General features: G+C 40.5%; 2 protein-coding genes across 3 annotated transcripts in view; both read left to right on the forward strand.

Moving 5' to 3' along the window:
* LOC137465558 (splicing regulatory glutamine/lysine-rich protein 1-like) overlaps positions 1 to 19,623 on the forward strand; it is a 448,710-nt gene that overhangs the window by 329,997 nt on the left and 99,090 nt on the right. The window lies entirely within an intron of this gene.
* Positions 1 to 19,623, forward strand: part of LOC137465562 (mothers against decapentaplegic homolog 2-like) — a 118,941-nt gene that overhangs the window by 8,022 nt on the left and 91,296 nt on the right. For both annotated transcript variants that reach the window (XM_068177647.1, XM_068177648.1), the window contains exon 2: positions 643 to 930. In XM_068177647.1, the coding sequence (XP_068033748.1) occupies positions 695 to 930 (236 nt within the window). In that variant the 5' untranslated portion in view covers positions 643 to 694. The remainder of the gene's footprint in view (positions 1 to 642; positions 931 to 19,623) is intronic.

Raw genomic sequence — 19,623 nt, forward strand, 5'->3', positions numbered from 1 at the left:
AAAGACTTTATGATTTTGAGCATTGCCAGTTGAGAAGATTAATTATCTGTAAGCCATTGAACTCTAGACTGAAAGATGGGAATAAGCTTATTACCAGATTTATAGGTGAATTTCAAATTTGTGTCCCCAGTATACCAAAAATTGGTAGTTATTTAAAGCATGACAAACAAGGACAAAAGGCTTGTGAAATGGCTGGCTGTTGGAAGACTTCTGTCAAGCTGTCATGACTAAATGACATTTCAAACACAATTTTGCTTGCTAAATTAATTTGGAGATGGGCAGAATGTGCATATCACTTGTAGAAAATTTTAATAAATTAATAGATCCAGCCAGCCTAGGTGCAAAGCTAGACTAAAGTTAACTTGGTTTTTTTTCTGGATTTAGCCAGGAAAGACTTGAGGAAAAAATTAAATGTCTAATCCAACAGTAACCTTAGTCTGTGCTAACTGCTGAAGAGTCTGCAGCAAACTTGCATTTGAATTTTATTGGTGAAGTACCTAACCTTTATGCAGACTTATCTGACTTATTCTAGGATGCAGGGTCCTATGGCATTTGGTAATAAAATGTCCGAAGCAAGGTATTTGTTTCATGTGAAACCTCAGTGCTAATGTGTCTGTTTTGGTTTGTGTTTTTAGGGATCAGACGGGAATCTCTTTAATTTATTGCTTGCTGAGTGTTCTGTCTGGTGAAAGCCATGTCATCCATATTGCCATTCACTCCACCAGTTGTGAAGAGACTTCTGGGGTGGAAAAAATCTGCTGGTGGCTCTGGAGGGGCTGCTGGTAGTGAGCAGAATGGTCAGGATGAAAAGTGGTGTGAAAAAGCAGTGAAAAGCTTGGTCAAGAAGCTAAAGAAAACAGGACAGCTGGATGAGCTTGAGAAGGCAATTACCACTCAGAATTGCAGTACAAAATGTGTGACAATTCCAAGGTAAGTGCTGTTGTATTTAAAATTGTTACAACCACTTAGGGAATAAGTAAATGGATGTTTAGGCTAGCTGAACAAATGACTAAAAAATCCGTTGCATGCTTTGATTCTTTACAAATTCTTTAAAACCTATTTTGGTTTTATATAGTGCTTGCTCATAACTGAATCTCATGCTTTGTAAAGTTACAATTTCTAATAATATCTTTGTTTCAATTTTCATTGCTACTTAGATTCAAATTCTGTGTGTTCTGGTGGTACCTAGCACAGTTCTTAGTTTGTAGCACTGCCTTATGGTTTTATTTAATAACCCTGTCTATAATCAGAGGAGCATACTTGAAGTTTCATTTTAAAAATAAGACTAGTTTTTCCTTGGTCAACACTTCAGTCATCTATTTATTTTCTGTTGTGTCTGGTAGTTTCAGTTAAATTGTACAAGCTGTATCCATTCTCCCTTTTGAAGTTTTGTCTTTGGAGGCACACTGTCTGAAGACCATGTTAATTCTTTGTTATTGGTTCATGTAAATGCTTTTTTATTGAATAACTTGAAATATTTCTAGAACTGTACTTCCACTCTTGATATGTATATACATTTAGGTAAATAACTTGCATGCTACCACTTTGTCTTTCTCAACTTAATTCATAGCAACTGCTGTGTGAGGGGCAAGGGTTATGTTTGTAAGTATAATGTGGTCTGTTTTCCATTCATGTTGTACAGAAATACCACTAAGGTGGGCATATTTTGGGCATTTAGTGCCTTGACACTTAAATTAATTTCTAGGGGAGAGAAATTGCATCTGGTTTATGACCCTAATTTCTGTATTAGCACGTTCATCCCAACTACTTTTAAACTTTATATTAATCATAGCATCAAACTAGGTATGGCTGGTGTCACGAATGATTTCCATATATCAAATGTATTATAGCTCTTATAATGGTTCTAGTGTTCTTTTAGATTTGACACAGCTGTTTGGGAAAATCATGAGTATGCTCTGAATAAATGACTACTTTAATTGTGTTTTCTCTTTTTCTATCCACCTTTTGTTTCTAATGTTGCCCTCTGCTTGTATTTTCTTCCCTAGAGCAGTTCCAAAATTCTCTGGGTTTCCCTTCTGCTTTCTTCCTTTTGCTGGCTGGAAAACAATCGGAAATAAAATATTAGCTCTTTCTTGTCTTGGTGTATATCAGTAGACTAAGATTGGAACCTGTAGGGGTATGTATTTCTTGACTTGACATAAGATGACTGTATTTAGCAAGTCTTTACCATGATAAAGACAAAATGCTTTAATTGTGAGGTGTTTCATATAACAGAATCTAAATATCCCATATAGAGATTCACTTGATATAAAATGTGTATCTTCTAGAGCTCTCCTGCAAGGGTACTGGGGCAGTAAATATTCATATTTCAAAAGAACAGTTGTCTAATTTTTCTGGAGGATTTAAACAGTATACTAATATATCATTGTTTTCCTAGTCTACATTGGGTATGTCCTTCTCCTTGCATGACCTTTTGTGTGACATATTAAATAATTCTTTAAAACTGAATACAAAGCTCTGTGGTACTCGGTATAGCCTCCATGTTGTGACCAGTAGTTCTTGCTGGGCTGTGATATACTGTTCTCCTCTTTCCTCCAGTAAGCTGTTAAAAGTACTGGACCTAGGTTTTAATTTTCTTAACTACCTTAGGAGTAAGCTAGTCACTAGAGAGCTCTTGAAGTGATGTTGGCAATTGTACAAGGTTTAATTTTAAACTAAGAAATGGCTTTGGTATTAAGGGGTGAGATTATTTCAGGGTTGCCAGAATTCTTGAGTTTCATAGTTAGGTTTTGGATTGTTGATATTATTTCACTTTGATAGCAGGAGTCTGGGTTCCCAGGAAATAACAAATGTCAACTCAATACTATAATGACTTCTGGAGATTCTTGTTCTTGGATTTAGTAAGTTAATGACACTGCTGATTGAGATCTATTTAATGAATGTCTTAACAATCTGCAGATCATCCGGAATAAATAATAAAATGCTAAATTTGGAACTTTTTTCCTTCCTAGTCAACAGAAAGTTTGAGGTGCCAAGATGCTGTGATATAGTTCTGATGTGGCAGCTGGGCTAACTTTTCAAACCTTGTTTTGCTTGGGGAAGGTTTTTGTGTTTGGTTTTGTGTGGGTTTTTTAAACTTCCTTTAGATTTACTTACTAATACTCAGTGTAGATATTGACAAATGTGGGATGTTTCTGTTTCCCACTGTTGCATTATTTCCTCAAAGTTTCATTTGTGGTTTCACAAACTTCTGGTCCCCTTGGAGATTTCCAGAGAGTTTGATACAGTACTTTAGTATACTTTTTCATCATTGAAACCTAAAGCAACTAAACACCTACAAGCTTTTCTCAAAACTGAAAGCAGCTTGGACAAAGGTTGTATTAAATTGCCTCTTCAGAAATCTGCATACTATATATTACTGTATGTCATTGACAATCCTGTTGAATTAGGATTGTTATGCTGTTTGTCAAGATGACTACATACTGAGTGAGGCTGTTACTGTGTGGGCTATGCAAAAGCTGCTCATGTTGTAATTACCAGAACTTCTTATGCAGACTAATAGAGGTTCTGAGAAAGCAGAAGCAAACAGATGGAGTGGGTGTTGGCATTGCACAGCAGGGATGCTTAGCTCTTCATAAGTGGGTCAGTAATCTAGAGCAGAGGCTAAATAAGTACAGAGGTCCTTTTGACACTAGCCCTCTAAGTAATTTGTAGTTATCTTGCTGAATCCTCCCAGCAAGCCAGTGGGATTTTAATCACATAATCCCTGAGTATCTTGAAACTAAATGTTGGCATGTGCATTCACCATTTATATGAGTCTTCTAATGGAGCAGTTTCCTCCTTATTATCATGGATTGCTCTGTTGAAATAGAATCAAAGAATGGTTTGAGTTGGAAGGGACCTTAAAGATCACCTAGTTTGAACCTCCCTGCCATGGGTAGGGATACCTTCCACTAACTAAGCAAGGTTGCTCAAAGCCCTGTCCATAAATACTTTGTAATTAGTGGTAGCTAAAATCCAAGCCTTTAACAAACCAAACGATGCCACATAGTGAATAGTCAAATGGCATATTCATAGTTTATCTTCATTATTTAAAAAGTTCTTTCAGTGATGACAGTACAGAGTATTGGAATCCAAAGCAGGGAAACAAATAACTAGTTTCATCATCTCAGTATTTTGGTGTGATCAGCTGTGTGGCTTTTCTGTCATTAAAAGAGTACAGATATGCTTCATGCCTTCTTCTTGCTTCTTTTAAATAGACTTGCTAAATGCACTTGCTTTTATAAAATGCCTGATAATGTACAACTAATAAGACTGTAGTTGGGGCAGGTTTGGGATAATGTTGGCTTGGAATGTTGTAGCTGCTATGTTTTTAAAACGGAAAAAAAGCTGGTCAAAGGGAAGCATTGAGTTTAGACTCTGTGATGTCCTGTGTTCCTCTAGAGCATATGTCTGAAACCTAGTGCAGAACTGACTGTACCCTTCCTGAGCTGTAACTGAGTACATCCATACCACAGGTTGAGTTTTGCTTCCATGCAAACATTTGTATAATGTGATGACTGTATTAGGGATTTATTTTGTATTAAGTATTACTACTAAAATTGCAGAATCTGGTGAAAGTTCATCAAACATGTGAAAGCAAGACCATTTTACATGGTCAAAATTCTCTAAAGAAATGATGAATTTCTCTAATATACTAATGTTATTCCTTTACTTGCTTGTCCTGCAGCCCTTTTTTTCATTCCCTGCAGTGAGTTGGCACTAAGGATAAGATAAGCAGCCTAGGCATAGCTTAAGGTACATGTTAAAATTCTTTTCTGAAGGCTCACTCTCTTTATTAGTTAATAAAGTAGGGACCAATAATAAAAAGGTAAGCTGGACAGGAACAAACGCAGATCCGAACCAATGTGGCTAATCATACGTTCTCCGTGTATTTTTTACAGACAGTAGTTTTTATACACTTCCAGAATAGTTTACAATCGTGAGTATACTCTCATTGGCAAGCAAACATTGTTTGTTCCTGTCTTAAGGTGGCTAAAGTTTCACACTGCAGACCTATACTAATTCACACCTAGATAGCTCAGTACACTGTGTTAGACCTTAACATAATTTCTGACTGCGCCACAAGCTTATTCTTAACTGTGCCACAGGCTTCAAGGCCTCACTGAAGCCCATATCTGAGGCCTAGGCTGGGGTAGCTCAACCTTCACTCTAAACATATAAATCATGAACATCCAGATAGTGACCTCTTTCTCTCAGAAACTGTTCTATAATTCCCCCTTTTTCTTTTTGAGCTACCCAGACTGATTCGAAGGCGCGGCTAGTTACTTTCCGTACACATTGTAATATGCACGGTATAAAGACTAAAATAAGTACAATAGTAATAAAAATTATAATACAAAAACGAACTAATTCCATGAACCATCCAGTGAAACCTAAAGAATTGAGCCAGTTGGCAAACGGAGAGTTTACAACAACAAGCTTCTTCATATGGTCCTTCAGTTGTGATAATTGTTTATAGATTGATCGAGAGTGGTCAGAGAAATTCATGCAGCACATGCCTTCAAATTCTTCACACCCATGTCCTTGTGCTAAAAGAAGAAAATCAATGGCAGCTCTGTTTTGCAGAACTGCATGACGAATGTCATCCACGTCAGCGGCAAGCTCACTTAACATGTTAGATGTGGTATTAATTTGCTCTGCTGTCCAGCAGGCCAGGGATCTCAATTGTGTGAGAGCTGGCACTGAAGCAACTCCGGGGGCGAAAATTGAGGATATTACTACAGAGGCGCGCCCCCAAAGGGATACATGGTCATTACAATGGGGTTCTAGTTGGAGAGAACTTCGTTTAGTTCGTCTAAGCTTCTGGGGCAAACCTATAACTTGATGGATGATGGGAGCAAACAGGGTTAATTTACCAAGGTAACATGGGCCTCCCATAGCTTTGTGAGGCACTGCAGACCCGGCTCGATCCCCACAAATGAGGAAAGTTCCTGGTGCTAGTTTTCTTGCCACACCTTTTGATGGTATCACAGATTGTATCTGATTATTACAATATTCTGAATAGTTATAATATAATTAGGATCTGGGAGACAACCAAGTGTTGCTATCATGTGGCTGATGTCCTTTTTGTGTTGGTTTCATAGCATGAGGTCCAAATATGAAACAGTAATTTCTTGGGACAGAGCCTAAAAGATCGAATTCTTGAGGTGGGATACTAATAAATTTAAGATTCTGCACAACTGCAGCAGCTTGCACTCCCAGAACACCTTTTGGGTCTATTTTGGCTTGGGTCCAATTTTTGAGTTCCGCCATGGAACCCAGTGGAACTCCAATTAAACAAGTACAAAAAGGACTAGCTGGTGTGGTTACAGACAGGCGGAACAAATCCTGCCCCGTTTGATTGGCCCACGTGACCCACATGTTTTGTCTCTTGTCGACATCAAGGATTCCAGATACTTTAGTTACAAAGACACTGCTTAACAAAAACATGGTGACCCACCACATATTTTTCCCGTTTGTGATTGCTCTGTGTAACATGAAAGAAACAAACTTACTTCTAAACTTAATTCTAAATACAAACTATACTTATACTAAACTTAATATTATACTGATAATTATCTAATTTAATTTCTAATACTCTAAAAAATTAATTTTCATCAGAACTGGACTTGTCGTGGGATGTTCCAGGTAAATCGTTGTCGTCAGTATTGTTATCACAGTTGGCTGGAATCTCTGCCTGTGGACACACATGGGTGAATTGCTCGGCACCCAAACTGGACCAGTACCTGTTGAAACACACATATAACCTCTACCATTAAACAACACAGGACTTGGCCCTTGCCATTCACCTGTTTGCATGTCCTTGTGATAAACATAAAGTCCTGGAATGGCTTGTGGTCTTCCCTCTTTCACTGCTTGATGGTGTATCACCACTGCAGGTTCTTCTCTACCTTCTGCTAAATACAAGTAATTTAGGGTAAACAATGCTTTCAACAATCGATTAGCTACATCAGCCTCATCATTCTGCTTTTGTTTTGCTAGATATTCTTTCAGGGTACGATTTGCTCTCTCCACAATAGCTTGACCTGTAGAGGAGTGAGGGATCCCTGTGGTATGTTTCACCCCCCACTTCTGCATAAATGTAGCAATTTGTTGACTGACATAAGATGGAGCATTGTCAGTCTTAATTTCTACAGGTACACCCATAACTGCAAAGCAGGCAAATAAATGCCTTTTCACATGGAGAGCTTTTTCCCCTGTCTGTGCTGTTGCCCAAATGAACTTTGAGTAGGTATCTACAGTGACATGGACATATTTCAGCCTCCCAAACTCTGGAACATGAGTGACATCCATCTGCCACAATTCTAAAGCTTTCAGACCCTTTGGATTCGTGCCCAGTCCAAGGCCAGGCCCATAATGACTACACTGAGGGCAGGCACGGACAATTCCTTTAGCATCATTCAGGGGGATCTGAAATTGTCGATGGATGGCTCTCGCATTTTGATGAAATGTCTCATGACTGTTGTGAGCTCTCTCAAACTGGTTCTGCGGAGGAACATGGACTGCATAACTGACCGCAGCATCCGCCACTGCATTGTCTTCCCCTAAACCGCTGCTACATTGATGGCTTTGAATGTGCATGATACAAAAGACATGCTGGCGTTGTTTCAGCACACTCCGCAACTGCAGGAACAATTCTCCTAAACGTTGATTTTGAGTCCTTCTGAGAAGTGCATCTTCAATCCTTTGCACAACTCCAACTACATATAATGAGTCAGAAACAACGTTGAGTGTTTTTTTGTTCCAGGTTTGGAAAGCCCAACACACGGCCTTCAACTCGAGGATTTGTAGACTATCGTTTGAATCTCCTTTGTTTAAATGTTTCAGCCATTTCCCTCGTTGTTGCCAAACACACACAGCTCTTTTTGTTCTTCGGCCGGCATCTGTAAAAACTGTTTTTCCCTCAACTGGTTTCTCTGAACACAAGGGTCTTTCCAATCACTGATAACGTTTGATGAAATACAACATGGGGCCTTTCAGTTGTCTGTTGTGCACCACTCCTGTGAAACCTTACAATGCTTCTTGCAGTGCAACGGAGTGTCTGAGCAACCATTCTAGATCTTCATTATTCACAGGAACACTGATGTCTGCTGGTTCTTTCCCATCTATTTCTAGAATTCTCTCTCTGCCTTTTCGTATCAATGCAGTGTGAGCATCTGTCCTGCTCATCACACAACTTTTTGGTTGAACAGGCAAAAACACCCATTCAAGCAGAATTGCTGTTGCACCAGGTTGGGACTCCCCCTTTTTCTTTTGCCATTGAAGAACAATGGCAAGTGGGCAGGCATCAGCGTTGGAGAGGAACAGTGACAATGGCAAATGTTCAATGCGACGAGCACTCCAACGATGTTGTCGTTTTTCTGAAACTCGAATCAGCGCTTTTTGTTGATCAGGGGTACAAATTTGAGGACTGTTGGCATCACTGCCATGAAGCCAAGGCAGAAATGGTTGGAGATCATCATTGGTGATTCCTACGATGGTACGAACCCACTGTAGGTCTCCAAAGAGTCTCTGAGCATCGTGTAAAGTAGAAATGTCAGTGTGCAAAGTAATTTTCTGAGGTCGAATTTGTGCATCTGTGATCAGCCAGCCTAAATATTTCCAAGGTGCTGATATCTGTACTTTTTCTGGAGATACTGTCAGTCCATGATGCTTCAACTGTGAAAAGATCCAATTTAAATCTGCATCTGCCAGTGGCTGTTTGGTGGAAATAAGAATGTCATCCATATAATGATAAATCATTGCGTTGGAGAGATGCCGACGAATCGGTGGCAGGGCCCAATCAACAAACAGCTGACACATGGTTGGAGAGTTGCGCATGCCTTGAGGGAGAGAAATCCTTTCATACCTTTTTGTTGGTGCTGCTCTGTTGATAGATGGTACAGTGAAGGCAAATCGCTGAGTATCATGTGGATGAAGTGGAATGGTAAAGAAACAGTCCTTTAAATCAATGACGACAATGTTCCAACCTTGTGGGACCATGGTTGGCGCTGGCAAGACAGGTTGCAATGCACCCATTGCTTGCATCTGCTCATTTACTTTTCGTAGATCATGTGCCAATCTCCATTTTCCTGACTTTTTGGGGACGATGAAAATTGGAGTGTTCCCATGGACTTACAGAGGGTTGAATGTGTCCAGCTTCAAGTTGCTCTTGTACTAATTGTTCAGCAATCTGCAGCCTTTCTCCTGACATTGGCCACTGCTCAATCCACATGGGTGTCTCAGTCAACCAGGTGATCTTCAGGATGGGCGGCTGCTCTGCAGTGGCCACTAAGAAAAATGCTGGTCTGTGGTCAGAACCATTCCAAGCTGGGAAAGCACATCTCTGCCTATCAATCCTGGAAGCAGTTTGGGCAAAGGCATGTCATATAATTGAGTCACAGTAACTTGATTGTCTTCAAAGATGATGCTGATGAGTCTCTGCTTACTGAAGGAATTTTCATTCCACCCACTCCTACGATGTAGGAACTTGGAGCTTGCAGAGGCCAGTTGGATGGCCAGTACATCTGATTGATAATTGAGACATCGGCACCTCTATCAAGTAGTGGTTCTAATTTGATACAGTGGGAACCACGCTGCAATTGTATTTTCTTGTGTGGGTGATCTTTCATATCAGTTTTGAAAAAGACATCGTGGCCCGTTGATCCAAAGGCATTGCCCTTTCTTTCGAATTTGGTTGGCTGTTTCGGACACTGGCGATGTGGGAGTATATTTTCCATTGCTATAATTTGTGCAATTTGGCTTCTTTTTGGAATCGTCACAGGTGGCTGCAAGGCATAGGCCATTATTTTCACTTGTCCTGTGTAATCTGCATCAGTGACACCTGGGATCACAATCACACCATGTTTACTTGTGGAGGATCTTCCCAGCAACAAACCTCCAACTAAAGAAGTTGTGCTGTACATTGGACCATATACATTGGTAGGAATTAAAGTTACCTTCTTATCATTTAGAGTGACTTCTGCTGCTGTAGCCACATCCACTCTGAGGCTCCCCCAGGTGGCAGGCTGATTTTTCACCAGGAAGCTGTTATCAGAGTCTGTTGGGTCGAGGCATCAATTTATTTCTTTGTGGAGTGCCTCAGCGCGCTGCACTGAGAGTTTCCCGACTTGCGACAAGCTTCTGTGGCATGATTGTCAGTGTTGCACTTGTGGCACCACATGACCTTCTGGCAGGTCCGTCGGAGATGTCCTGTTCCACCGCATCGAAAGCAGATGAAGTTAGATGATTTGATGTTGGGTTGACTTTTGCTGCGACGAAGAGGATTATTAAAATCATTGTTGGACAAAGCAGCTGCAATTATGTGTCCTTGCTGTTGCATGGCATCCTTAATGGCTGCGGTGAATGCTGCAGTTTGATTGCTTTGCTCTGCCCTCGTGGCTCTGACAAGCATCTCATCGACTGGACAGCCTTGAGGAAGAGTGGCTAAAAGAGTTCTCGTGTGTGAGTTAGCATTTTCAAAAGCAAGTGAGCGAAATAAATGATCTCGAACATCTGCTGGTACATCAGGAGCATCTTTTCAAGCAGCTGACAATCTATCAATGAACTGTCCATATGGTTCTGTGGTTCTTTGCTTTATGGTTGTATAAGGTGCTGGGTTTTTCTTATCTGGTACTGAAAGCAAGGCCTGCTGTGCTAGTTGCTGTGATAATTGATGCATTTCAATTGGGTAAGTGAGTTGTACTCTGTTTGTTGCATATGGTCCATGCCCAGTCAGCATATCTGGCTGGATTCCATACAAAGGATCTCCTACAACTGCATGTTTGTTGGCTTCCTCAGTGGCCAGCTTTCTCCATTCCCTTTCAAACATGAGAAACTGTGATGGAGTTAATAACAAGGATGCAATACTGTATGAATCCGCAGGACAAAGAATATCTGCTGTAAATATATACTGAATTATGTTCCTTGCAGCCTCTGATCTGATACCATAATTTGTGACTGTTTGGCTGACTGAAGAATTTTCCATTCATGGGGTTCCCAGGTAGCATTCTGGTCTCTTACAACGACAGGACAGGCTAACGATTTGGCAGCGTCCCAGTCCTCATCTAAAATAGCACTTTTCAGCACTGAAGCCCACCGGGACCGCATTGGATTGTGCAAAACAGCTGGTAATGTTAATTGTTGCTCAGAGGAAGAGTCCTCTAATTGAGTTGGCTGAGCTGAGAGATTGGCAAGCTGGGCTATTTTTTGCTGTAAAGTATTTGTTTTCGGTTTTTTATGTTGTGATTGCCTCCTGTTACGATTATTAAAATTGGGAGAGTCTGATTTTGATTTCTCTGTGTCAGAATTCGAGGGGAGAAGACAGTGTTGTGCAACCTCTGTGTGACATGAACGGGCTGTTGCGGGCTGTACCGCTATTGTCTGGGTTGACGCTTCTGCCGTCCCACTGCTGCGGCCAGGTTCAAAGCCGCGCCCCCGCGCGTGGGTCACTGCCGGCAACGCCAGCTGCGGGGTGGCCCCCCCGCGCGCGCATGCGGCCGTGGCGGTGGCCACGCCTCCTGGGGTGTGCAGGGGCAGTGCCGCCTCGCTCCTGTCGCCGCCCTGGTCTCCGCCCTGTTCTCCGCCCCAGTGTTCCATCACCTGAACCAGCCCCGTTTCGTCATCAGCTCCGCCTGTCTCCTCGGGTTTCCCCCCGCCCCAGGGGTAGGGCGGCTGGCTCACTTCCTGTTGCCCCTCATTCTGCCTGGCAGCCGGCTGAGTCACTTCCACTGCCTGCTTGCGCGTCTCCATGCGCGCCACAACCTCCTGCACGGTGGTGCTGACCGGAGCTTTTTGTCCGCGCATCAGCCGCATATTATGAACACCAAAAAATTTCTCGACCCGACATGGCTTCGGAATGTCTGTTTTTTCAACTGCAGCTCCCTTAAACGCCTGAATTGCTGCCTCGGCTGCTCTTTTTCAGCGGACATATTTTGCAAGGTTCGTAAGACTTTCTTTGCAACAGCTCCGAACTCTAGAACAGTTTTTTGGTCCCTTCCGCCCTCCACGGCCGAATTCCAAAGCAGTTGCCCTATTTCTTGCCATTTTGTCTCGCTAAAGAGGAGTGAGGGCTTCTGTAATTTGCCCTTATCTCTCGCCCATAGGGCTAATTTCTCTAAATCAGTGTCCTTTAGTTTTTTCCCTCTCTTTGAAAGGATATAAATGAGAAGTCGTAAAGCCGTGTCCCAATCTGTGTCCATTCTGACTGCCTTCCTCTGTCTCGGCTCGCGGCTTACCTTCCAACCACTGCGGGGTGCTCCGTAACTTCCAAACAACACAGCCGCGACACCTCTCCAGCCACCCCGCTCCGTCTCGTCCACCTCCGCCGCGAAGGTATTCCACCTCTGCGTGTGGGCAATGCGTGAACCCAGAGGCTACCGCGGTCCCCAGTTGCGAAAAAGCAAAAACGATCTGGAGACCTTTCTCAGGAGGCTTCAGTGCTCCGGCATTCCAATCCCAGTTACTTTTAAAAGTGATTTGGGATCTGAGCCCCCCCCCCCCCCGCTCCCTCTTGCGAGCGTTTTGAGGGCCGTTCCCCGTCACTATCTTAGAAGTGACAGTTGTTACTGATGCAACGACTTTTTGGAACTCTTCGGAATCTTCCTGTCCCTGTTCACGGGCGCCATGTAAAGCAGGGACCAATAATAAAAAGGTAAGCTGGACAGGAACAAACGCAGATCCGAACCAATGTGGCTAATCATACGTTCTCCGTTTATTGTTTATACAACAGCAGTTTATATACACTTCTAGATAGTTTACAATCGTGAGCACACTCTCATTGGCAAGCAAACATTGTTTGTTCCTGTCTTAAGGTGGCTAAAGTTTCACACTGCAGACCTATACTAATTCACACCTAGATAGCTCAGTACACTGTGTTAGACCTTAACATAATTTCTGACTGTGCCACAAACTTATTCTTAACTGTGCCACAGGCTTCAAGGCCTCACCAAGGCCCACATCTGAGGTCTAGGCTGGGGTAGCTCAACCTTCACTCTAAACATATAAATCATGAACATCCAGATCATGACCCCTTTCTCTCAGAAATTGTTCTACAAGTTAATATGAGCCTCCATACATGGAACTGTAGTGCTGATCACAGTGTCTGCAAATGAGTTAACTGCAGAGGTAAACTAGGCAAAGATGGGATAACTGGCTTGGAACTGCTGTTTCAGAACAAAAAAATCTTTTAAAATTATGACATTTTGAGGCCTTTTCTTCTCATAACTGAATAAAAAATAATTTCTAATTTAGGTGTAAAGGGCACAGTTTTTCTTGACTATAACATGTGCTACTTTGTTAGCATGTTTTCTTTAATTTCTTGGGAATATTTGTCAGGAAAGTGATCACATAGCTGCATGCAATAACCTAGTTTTAGGGATGCTTTTGATCACCAGTAGGGCAGAAGTGTCAAGCTAATGTGGCTTTTAGAATAGTTTGTTTTCAAGCTTTAGCATCTTTCCCCAAAATAGGTTGCTTTAGAGTATAGCAATACAGGTTAAAGCCACAGGAAATGGGTGGTTTCAACAATTACACTGGGGAGAAGGGAAAGTTCTTCTGGAAACTGTTTTAGGAGAGTTCCCAATATCTGCTGCTGAGTTATGAGTGCATTAGGTAAGGGGACAGCAGCAGGCAGTTGCATTGACTCAGTAGATCCTAAAAGAACATTATTATCCAGACAGAGGTGAAGTCTATTTTCCCAGAAGCAGAACTTGGCACTGTCTGCTAGTTTGTAGCAGAGCTGGGATAATTCACTATTTAAGTTGGGGATGGACACTGTTTCTTAATGATAGCTCACAAGTTGAGAGTTGCTATGTATAAAGAATGTTCTCATGGCATATACCATATCTCAGTCTGGATGCATTCACTTAGCTGTAAATTGGTTCTATGAACTTTTGAAGACTATAGTTGAACATCTTAACCTTTCTAAAATAAGTATAGTTATTTAAACAGTGCATCAGAATATACTATTTTTATTGCTGAGGTTACAGGAAGAATGTGCTTGTAAGTTGATTGTTTATAAACTGACTCCCTTTTCTTATGACAGGATTATTGAGGATGAAGCAGAGCTCCCTGTGATTTTTCTCTTGTTGGAATTTCAATTAAAATAATGCTTTAGAAGAAAGCCAGAGAGATCATTCCTGGAAATATGGCAAGAGATAGTTGATATTTTGGGGAGTGTTGGCCAAAACAAGTTTCAAAATCCCCTCATCCTCCTTATGATAGCTGGTGCTGTGGACTTTGGCTGTGTTAACTGGAAAGGTATAGCTGGAGGATCAAATTGTCCTTCCGTTTCTCAGTTCTGTAATTATGGTGGGAGTTGAACATCGTCTCTATGTTCTTTGTAAAAGACTAAAGAAAGTTCTTGGTGCTTTCTAAGTGTGTTGCACCAGGCTCTGGTTTCCACAGGGCAGTAAGGACAGAGTGATGGTGTGTTTTGCAGTAGCTTCCTGTTGCGTGGAACATTTCTTCATCTTGGAGTTGGCCCTATGTGTATGTACTCCTTTTGGCAGCTTACTGTGTAACTTCCTGACTTCCTCTTAGTAAATGGTGTTGTGCAGCCTGAATTTCCAGCCTAGGAAACAGCCAGGCAACTGCTTGTCTAGTGAATAGAGTCCACCTGCATTGCCTGAACATAAAATGTAAGGTGATCCTGTGAGACAAGCAGTCTGTTGTTTCTGAAAGTGGTGAGTGTGAAGCCGTTGACTATAGGAGTGTTTTTCTGACATTTTGTAGTGTCTTTTAATCTGTATTAAGCATTTCTTTCAATAATTTTATAATGACCACTTTCAACTGTTCCATATTCTGTAGTGCAGACTGGATTAGTGTGTAGAGAGAATGAGAGTGCTCTGAGAGATTGTACTAATTTCCTTGGAGCCTTTTGCAGAGCTGGAGTGGCAGAAGCTGGCACCTGGTTTTCCAAGACAATCTTGCACCCAAAGATAAATGGTTCCAGCTCTTCTTAGTTCCTAAATGTTCAGGATGATGTGGTTATAGACACAAGGATGCTGGCCCTAATTACATATGTGTAAAATGACATGTTCAAACTCTAGGTTGCAGAACACTTTTAGATGCTGTATGGACATACAATGGGAAATAAAAATTCATGTCAGGTTTGATTTCAAGTCTCTATGAAACTTAATTTCTAAGCTTGATGTTAGCAATCAATAAGACAGTGTTGTGAGATTCCCTGCATCTGTTTGCAAACTACTCTTATGCATTTCTTTTAACTAAAAAACTACCTTAAAAGTCAATTTAGTTCATGTTTCATTTCCAAATTAAACTTAAAAATGAGAACTGGTGGTCACTCACAAATTTCTCAAATTCTTTTGAGCTGGTGAAAAAAAAAGTCTGTTCAGACAAACTAACCACATGGAAATATCACCTTTTCTGGCAGTAGTATTCCTGATTTGTTATTTTTTTTTGAAATGTTTATTCAGGGAAGGAGTTGGATAACTGTATGGTGTCTGTGGTGTTTGTCTTCAGAAACTGACTTGAAAAAATGCTTTTTTGAAGCCTTTTGTGAAAACAGTAATTTCTTAGTAAAAAACATTTTTAGTAAAATTTTTTGTGGACTGGTCAACAGTCTTGAGGTCCTTGTTCATTGAGAGGAGCCATCATGGATGTGTAACAGAGTGCAGTGAATGGTTAAAGCAGAATAAGCTAAGAAGTTAAATATTGTTGTTCCCTTAACCATTTCTACATGACTTCCACATTACAGCCTAAAGTTAAATGGTTTGCTTTCTCCTATTTGTTTCATAGTTTCAGTGTATTTCATATGTAGTGTAGGATGCAGGATTTCTAATAGCATATTTTTCTTCTACCAAAACTTCCTACTTGAATGGCTGATTAGCAGCAGGACCCTTCTGATATATTCTGATATATCTCCCTCTCTCTGGGGAGACATTATAGCAACTTTCCAGTACCAAAAGGGGCTACGAGAGAGCTGGAGAGGGACTTTGGACAAGGGCATGGAGTGAAAGGACAAGGGGGAATGGCTTCAAATTGATAGAGGGCAGGGTTAGATTAGGTATTGGGAAGAAATTCTTTCCTGTGAAGGTGGTGAGGCACTGGCACAGGTTGTCCAGAGAAGTTGTGGCTGCACCCTCCCTGGAAGTGTTCAAGGCCAAGTTGGATGGGGCTTTGAGCAATGTGGTCTAGTGGAAGGTGTCCCTGCCCATGGTGGGGGGGTTCAGGCTAGACAGTCTTAAGGTCCTTTTCAACCCAAATAATTTTGATATCTGTATACAGAAGAACGTATGTGCATCAGTAGGGCACTGCTCAGACACTGTGTATTACAGCAGTTAGGGCCTTGCAAATCAGTCATTCTTTAGAAGATGAATTTGAAGATTTAAGTTTTCTAGCCTTCTAACAGTGTTGATTGAAGTTAAGAATAGTGATTGTGTTCAAGTGTAATTGAGTTTTAATTATAAATACTAAAATACAGCTGATAACTTGGTTTGTTGCACAGCTGGTGATGAGGACTGAATTGCTATAACTAAGGTTAAGCTTTAGTGTAGACATAGTTCAGGTTATAGCATCTTATAATGATGTCATCCTGAAAAAGGAAGTCCTAGAGTAGTAAAGATACTTAGGGCTACCAGTTTGAAGCTTGCACAATTCAGGAAGCCATGTAACTTAACCATATATTTTGTTAGAGTTGATGTGTCAAGCAGAAAGTATCGGCATGTCATTTGAGATAGATCAACATGTAAAAATATAAATGTACAAGATACTTAGCCAGTAGCAAAATGCTGTATAGTTCAAAGGATCTTGTCTCTCAAGTCAGGAGGAAAAAAAACATTGAATTTTGGGGACTATATTGTATACTAACTGAAGCACTGGATAAAGGCTCAGGGGATGTGAATTCTGGCTTTGGCTCTGCTGCTTTTCCTTAGGTAACCTTACAAGTTTTTAATTTGCTGTCATTTTTAAGTCTATAAATTTAGATGATTTTTTGTAAGGTGTAGGATAATGCAATTTCTTCACCTCAGTGGTATAAGCTGTATTATTTGTTTGGGGAGTAAGTTTAAGGTATTGTTCCCATTGGAGTATCAGTGATGTGGAAAGCAAGTTTACGGGTGAAAAAATGTTGGAATTTGTGCAAGTTTAAGTTAATATTTCTCCTCATTAGGATTGTCTTAATAGTAAGCAGGAAGAATCAGAATCAAAAATAAGTGTTAAAGCTTGCTTGTTTTTTATATGGTATTTATTGTTTGTCAGGTTAACAACTGATGCTAGGACTGCTGAGTTTTAAGCAAATAAAAAAGAGCTACTTGTGATTACTTTAGTGACTTACCAGCTCAGTGAATCCTGGTATAAAGCTCTAACTAGTTAGAATAATATCTGTATCTGGCCCTTCATGCTGCCATTAAGAAGACATATTAGTCACTCAAGAAAAATGTTGACTGTGCTTTGTTGTCAATAATGAGCCCCAAATTATCTCATAAATAGTACTTATTTTCCCTCCAGTAATTAAATCAAGACTTTAGCTGGCTTCAGTCAATTCTAAACTATTCCCTGATTTACTGTGGCAATTTGCCTTTATATCAGGCCAGCTATTCAATGTAACAAAGATTCCGCTCTCATTATATTTTTCTTTTGTAGAAGTTAGCCAATTTAGTTTTCTTGGTACTGTAACAAAACACCTGAGTGCTGTTTTTAGTGATGTGAATGTTTTATGACAACCAGAGCAGCTTTACAGAAAAAAAATCCTTCCTAGTTGTGTTGCTCAGGCAGTTAGCTTACAAAGAATGTTTAGGATAAACAACATACTGCAATTCTTTTACTGCTGCAACTTTGAACACAAATAGCTAGTTAATAGGCTCCCTACTGATTTAATCCTGCTTGTAATCTATACCTGCTAATTTAATAAAGGTAACTTCCCATGTCTTGTTTACTACTTGTTTTTGTTTACTTACTCTGACTGAGTTGCAGTGCTGATTGGTGGAAAATGAAAATTTACTGTATAAAATGCTGTAATCTCATAATGAACAACTTTCTTTGGCTTCTGTCATGCTGCATTATTTGAAGCTGACCAGCAGGATACAACAGAACAATCGAGAGCTGGAGTAAGTTCGCATCTTGCTGCATATGCTTAAAAATTGGCAGAAGAACAATGAGGTTTGGAAAATCAACTTGAACAAATGCTGCACAGTAATCTGACTTGAGCATTTGTTCAGAAAAGATTCCCCAAATTGTGGCTTTTTATTCTGAAACATACAAGCAAATTTTAGTAGGTCAATGAGTTGCAGAATTAGGACTTGACAATGAAGATTGTAAAGCAGGTATGTTTTATTCCAGCTGGGACACATGGGGGATATTTCCACCATACATGCGTACCTGGTCAAGACAGGTTTCAGGTTTAAGTACACATTGATCCCTCAAGCCCACACCTTCCTGTCCAACCATTCCCCACCCATTTTCTGCTTCCTTGCACTTCATATTATAATTAGTCTTCTGTGGTGCCATGCCTTCTGGGGGTCATGGGCAGGGGTCTTTCAATGAAATAAGAAATCTTCCTCAGGTGTTCGCTACTTAACCTTCGTTTCTGGGCATGTGCCGTGGAGGTTTGGCCAACTCCTAGGTCAATGTGTCCTGGCCAAAACCAGGAGCCTGGTTCTTGCTGGTTTGGGTTCTGCTTTATGGGTTTGAACAATACCTAAGTCTTGCTTTACTGAGCTTAGACAACATACATTTTATTTTTATGGCTTTTACCTAGCAACTAAATTCCTATGTGTTCTGTTACAAATTGTTTCTATCTAACAAGTTACATTCCTGTTACAAGCTGTGTTCTGTACTTTTGCAAACTTGCTAAATAAGCTATATTTTTGTTTCCCTCTACCTGTCTAAATATGTTATGCTTCTAAAACTCTGAATTGTCATAAACATATATGTTTCCCATATCAGTCAGGAATTGAAAGTTTTCACTTAGAATCTGCCTGCAATTGTAGATAAACTGACCATTTCCTTGAATGCTTGGGTTGCCTTTTCTTGGGTATTGGATGGAGAAAAGCCTGATGCAAAAGAAGCATACTCTAGGTTTTGCTTAAATGTGCAATTTAAAAGTTACTTTTTAGTTGAATTGGCAAGTTACATCCCAGAGCTGGTCTTTGCTTCCTCTTAGTTTTGTGGGAGGGTACAAATCATGTTCCTTTGATATTTGAAATAATTGTACCTCATGCTGTTATTTTGCAATTTTTAACATGAAGAGAGGCTGACAACTGGCATGGAATCTTGCAGCTTTGTGCTGTAGAAAGTTGTGTTTGAAACAATGTTTGACTCTCAGGTGTTTGGTTGAAGTCTTTTCTGTTTAATACATAACTCAAGTGTTGATTTCATGGACTCCAACTACATTTTCCAAGATTGGCTTCTGAACCTTGCTGTGTTAGTATAAGCCTACAGCAGTGCAGCTTCTAATCACCAAAGCTTATTGATAGTTCTTTACTGTCTTTCTGTGATAAATCTCCTCTTCTGTTGGGGGGGGGGGAACTTGAATATAAACTTAACAGCCATATCAGGGAAAGAATTCAAGTGTGTCCATACTGATGAATTCCACAAAGTTGAAAATGAAAATACCTTTTTAGTTCCTTTGGATTTAAATTTTGAGTGTCTAATGTTCTG

The sequence above is a fragment of the Anomalospiza imberbis genome, assembly GCF_031753505.1.
Source record: "Anomalospiza imberbis isolate Cuckoo-Finch-1a 21T00152 chromosome W unlocalized genomic scaffold, ASM3175350v1 scaffold_31, whole genome shotgun sequence".
Classification (NCBI taxonomy): Eukaryota; Metazoa; Chordata; class Aves; order Passeriformes; family Viduidae; genus Anomalospiza; species Anomalospiza imberbis.